This window comes from Cucurbita pepo, chromosome 6 (genome assembly GCF_057944985.1).
Source record: "Cucurbita pepo subsp. pepo isolate OVF chromosome 6, ASM5794498v1, whole genome shotgun sequence".
NCBI classification, from domain to species: Eukaryota; Viridiplantae; Streptophyta; class Magnoliopsida; order Cucurbitales; family Cucurbitaceae; genus Cucurbita; species Cucurbita pepo.
Genome location: NC_141803.1, coordinates 15,123,178 through 15,128,356, shown reverse-complemented (window position 1 = coordinate 15,128,356; position 5,179 = coordinate 15,123,178). Strand labels below are relative to the sequence as shown.

General features: G+C 35.8%; 1 protein-coding gene across 1 annotated transcript; it reads left to right on the top strand.

Annotated features, from left to right (window-relative positions):
- The first annotated feature begins 2,340 nt into the window (after nt 1-2,340).
- On the top strand, nt 2,341-2,893 carry LOC147792427 (uncharacterized). Its single transcript, XM_087124483.1, has 2 exons — nt 2,341-2,574; nt 2,684-2,893. Exons 1-2 carry the CDS (start codon nt 2,341-2,343, stop codon nt 2,891-2,893), a joined length of 444 nt encoding a protein of 147 aa, XP_086980609.1.
- Nucleotides 2,894-5,179: the final 2,286 nt, after the last annotated feature.

Genomic DNA, 5,179 nt, shown 5'->3' with positions numbered 1-5,179 from the left:
TTTTGCTTTGTCAAGTTGTGAAGCAGAATATGTAGCTGCTACAATGGCTACTCGAAAATGGTTGTGGCTCAGGAAACTTATTCAAGAAATTGTGACTACTCTCAGTCGGCCAATTCAAACTAATGAGCATGTTGCATACATATTAACTAAGACACTTGCCAAAGTGAAGTTTGAAGTTATTGGTAAGACTCTAAGAGTTATTGAGAAATAAGCTTGCAGTAAGGAGGCGGTCAGAATTTAGTGCAACTTATTGGTAGTTTTAATTAATCAAGTTATTCATTTTTAGGAGTTTGTTAGATTTATTTCTGAAATTAAATTAGTGGCAGGTTTAGTAGTTCTATACAAATAAGTTGAGTCTATAGGAGTTATTTCAGTTTAAATAGAAGTCTTACTGTTATACGAGTAACATTTCATATTTCAGTTTTCTCTGTACTGTCCTTGTTTTAGTAATAATAATTTCAAATTTATTCCCACTTTTGAGTGCGTTAACATGGGTCATAAACTAGTGGTATGTAACTTTAGAGTCATTTTGGTTATTTTACACTTATCCTTTGTTCAACCCTTTAACATTGTCAAATGACCTCCAAATTTCATGCCTAGCCAAATCATGTCATGCTAAGTCTTCTATTAAAATATCATGGATATTAGAGTCCATTCAGTGGGTTATTTTAAAGTCACTTGAATCTCGAGAAAATTGTCTGGTTTAGGACTTTAAATTTTGGTTGTCTTAATTATTCCATAATCCCTTAACTCTTACTTAAATTAGAGTTAATATAGATTTTTTTTTAGTGATTCCTATAAGTAAAACTTGAGAAAAGTCTAGATTGGTTTGAAAAAAATTCATAATATACTTTCATCATCGTGAATCTCCCACTTTGCTCAATCCGAATTCATAGTTTCATAATTGTATGTCATATTTTAGACACCTCATATTGCAATCCACATCCATACAAGCCTCGAAAACATTAATAATCATGAAACTACATTTTTTTTTTGTTTTTTTTTTTTTTTTTTATGGTTTGAAACATCCGATTAAAACATCTAATCTTCCTGAGCAAAATCATGCGTACACGAGTTTCAATAGATAAACACAACTCTCCACAATGGTATGGTATTGTCCACTTTGAGCATAAGCTCGACTCCTTTTTCTTTTAGAGTCCTTTGTTTAACCTTTGAGGAATCTATTGACATGACTAAGTTTAGGGCATGACTCTGATACCATGTTGATGAACACAACTCTCCACAATGGTATGATATTGTCCACTTTGAGCATAAGCTCTCATGGCTTTTCTTTGGGCATGACTTTGCTTTGGGCTTCCCCAAAGGGCCTCAGCCAATCGAGAGAGTATTCCTTGATTATAAACCCATGATCATTCCCTAAATTAACTAACGTGGGACTTTCATCCAACATAGGATTTGAATACAAGTTTTGCTAAATCTAAACCGGTATTGAATCATCAATACATCATGTACCACTCACATTCTAAGTATAGCAAGTCACAAAAAAGTAAAAATAATATCTTTTATTATATTTGGTAAGCCAGACAATGGAAACATTCTGAGTGTACATCATATGCGAGTCTACAGAATCTATAAGCCTAGAGCTCTAATACAATTTATAACGAATCATGTCAAAGATTCAGATCAGGATTCAAATATTAGATTTAACACATAGTGGTCCTGTCCATTCCCCTGTATCCCTTGCGACAGGGTCACGTTACTTACTTGTAAAGCCCCAAGTAAGGTTAAGGTAACTCAAATATGTTTAAAAGACTCAAGGATAGGAACTAAGAGACCTAAGCAAAGACAAAGGGCCTAAGTAAGTAATTTTACCCTAGGAAGAAATGATAAGGATTCAAGTCATTTGAAAAAGGTTTGTTAAGGAAAACGTAAGCATTAGGGCAAAAATGTCATTTTACTAATTTTTCTAAAAAATGAACTTCAAATTTAAGAGGATTTTAAGGTTTCACTATCAGTTACCCCTTCTTCTGTAAAGTATTAAGTAGGGGCTTTCATTTAAACAAAAATGAAGTCTTGAATTTCCTTAAACTCGAGTTGGAAGCTTTTGGGTTATGAATTTCATTGATCTCATGTTTTTCAAAATTAAGAGACTACGGTTCATCAAATTCCTTCAAAGCAATTCTAATTACTTTTAAATTAGCTCAATTTGAGTTTTCATGGTCGTGGGATGGAAGGAGGAGTATACCGTTGAGGATTAGGGTTATCTATAGAGCATTCTTGCTCTTCATAATATAATCTTCTTATCAACCATTCAATCACTCACTTTGTCACTAACAATTGGTATTAGAGCTATCTTCTTAAGGGATCTGTGAGATCAAGATGGAAGGAGAATCCAATTTTTCAACTGTTGCACCACTCGTCTTCGATGGAGACAATTATCAAATGTGGGCAGTTCGTATGGAGACTTATCTGGAGGCCTTGGATCTTTGGAAAGCAATAGAAGAGGATTACGAGGTCCCTCCACTTTCAGCAAATCCTACTGTAGCACAAATCAAAGTACAGAAGGAAAAGAAGACAAGAAAATCAAAGGCAAAAGCTTGTCTATTTGCCGTTGTATCTCAAATTATCTTCATGCGAATAATGTCCCTCAAAATAGCAAAGAAAATCTGGGATTATCTCAATGCTGAATATGAAGGAGATGAGAGGATTCGTGGAATGAAAGTTGCAGAAGATGAAGGAGTCGAAGTCGGTCAAAGAGTACTTTGACAGACTTCTCAGCATTGCCAACAAGGTGAGATTGCTTGGTTCTGTATTAAATGATTCCAGGATCGTTGAAAAGCTGCTAGTCACTATTCCAGAGAAGTTTGAAGCCACCATTACTACTCTAGCGAACACTAAAGACTTGTCAAAAGTTCTCTTACAGAGCTCTTGAATTCTTTACAAGCACAAGAGCAAAGGAGGTCTATGAGGCAAGAAGGGGTGATTGAAAATGCCTTACTTGTTGAGCATCAAGACAGCAGCAGGTATAAAAACAACAAAAATTTCAAAAATCAATTGACGTATTGAGATTCATTTGCCAATTATCAGAAGACAAAAGGAGTTTCCAAAAAATTCTATCCACCTTGCCGTCATTGTGAGAAGAAAGGTCATCCACCATATAAGTGTTGGAGAAAACCTGACGCCTTCTTCTCCAAATGCAATCAACTTGGACATGAAGTTGTGATCTGCAAAGCCAAAGATCAGGTGAAAGAAGTAGATGCACAGGTAATTGATCAAAAAGAAGAAGAAGAAGATCAATTGTTTATGATCACTTCTTCCGAAAGCAAAGAATCACCCTATAGTTTATTAAATGCAAATATATACAAAGAAAGAAGGAAAAACATTACTCAATTAAATGCCCTATACTAACCTATGGCCTAATAATTAAAAATACGACTAAACCTGTACTTTATTAAATGAAAATACAATTCAACCTATAGTTTATTAAAGGCAAATACAACTCAACCTATATTGACCTATTGTAATAAAGGTCCAAAAAAAAAAAAAAAACCAAAACACGACTAAACCTATAGTTTATTGAATGCAAATACAACTCAACCTATATTGACCTATTGTAACGTTCCTAATTTTCTAAATCTAATTAGTGATGTCACCCATGCATACATAACTCATTAGGCGGAAGCTCATCATAAATAACCTTATAAACACAACAAAGTCTTTCATAAATGTCCAAAAAACCAAAACAAACATATTTCCCAAATAAAACTTTCAATAATTGACTTTAAAAAAAATCTAAATAAAAAAAATGTTCCATGCTTTAACTTAAAACAGACAAATAAATATAAACTACTAAAAATGTCCCCCTCTTTAACTTTTATGGTGTCCTCAACTCTATCGTCAACCGTACATTGGTGCCTTGCCTTTACCTGAAAAATGTAGGCAGCACGTGACTTGAGTATTTTATGAAATACTCGGTAAGTCACCTCACTGTTGGGGTTAGAAATGAAAACACATGCAACATATGAGCGGGACCTATCTTTTCATAAACTTTACATGGCCTTGGGTGCTTTTCTATTCCAGGTAGGGTTAGATGTGTGGTACTCCTTTACACACGGTCCATGTACGCACACATGGACCCACCAGGCGGGCTCGTATACGTACCCCCTGGATCTGGCTTGGTTGGGCACAACGTATTACATGTTGCCGGACACCACAGAACAGAAAAGGGCCTGCATGATATCATGGCGAACATAAATATTGTATTTCATTCTTTCCTAACATAAAGGGGAAGAATCTCGATGCAAGTAACATACATTTATGCATGAGGTCCCTTAACATACCTAACATGGCATTACATAAGCATTGCTAACATCACATACACGTTTCTTACATTACATGGCATATCACATAACTTACATTACATGGCATATTACGTACATGAAAGTACATTCCAGTTTCATAAGCATTTCATGACATGACTCGATAATACTACGTGTATACATGGCATCGATCAACATTTTCATGGCATATAGTACTAGTAGATCAACTAACTTTTCATAGCATAAACAATCAACAGTCAACATAATCCATAACCTTTCATAGCGTAAACAGTCACATAATCCATACATCATATAGTCATATCATATAAAAAATGGTGCATGCAGGGGCCACAGGCCATGCACCATCATACATCACACAATAAGCTAACTCCAACAGTAAGTCACTTACCACGATGGCCTTGGCCAAAGTCACTCACAACAAGCTAATTCCAACGGTTAATTACGTCCTATAATAACTAGCTAAATCTCTTGCTATTTATCAAAATAAACTCCCAACATAATCTGTCTTTGACAGTTAGGAATCATACTGACCTCGGATGGTAAAAATAAGGGCAGAAACGACTTCAGAATGGCCAAAAACCTAGGAACCGATATATTAAAGCGATACTGAGCCGATAAGCCATGCTACCGAACCGACCAATTAAGCTGTCAAGCTGAGCCGACACACACTCCAAGTCGAGCCAAGAGGAGCTGCAGTTGACGGCGATTTTTGTGGCGTGAGCCTGTGGGTGCATAGACGCCGAAACCTGCCCTAATCCAATCCCTCTTCTTCCTTACTCGAAAGACACCAAAAACCCTAGACACGATTTTTTCCTTTCGATTACAACAAGACTTCGACGCTTACGCTCATCCCTACTGTTGTTTCGTCTGCCACTCCT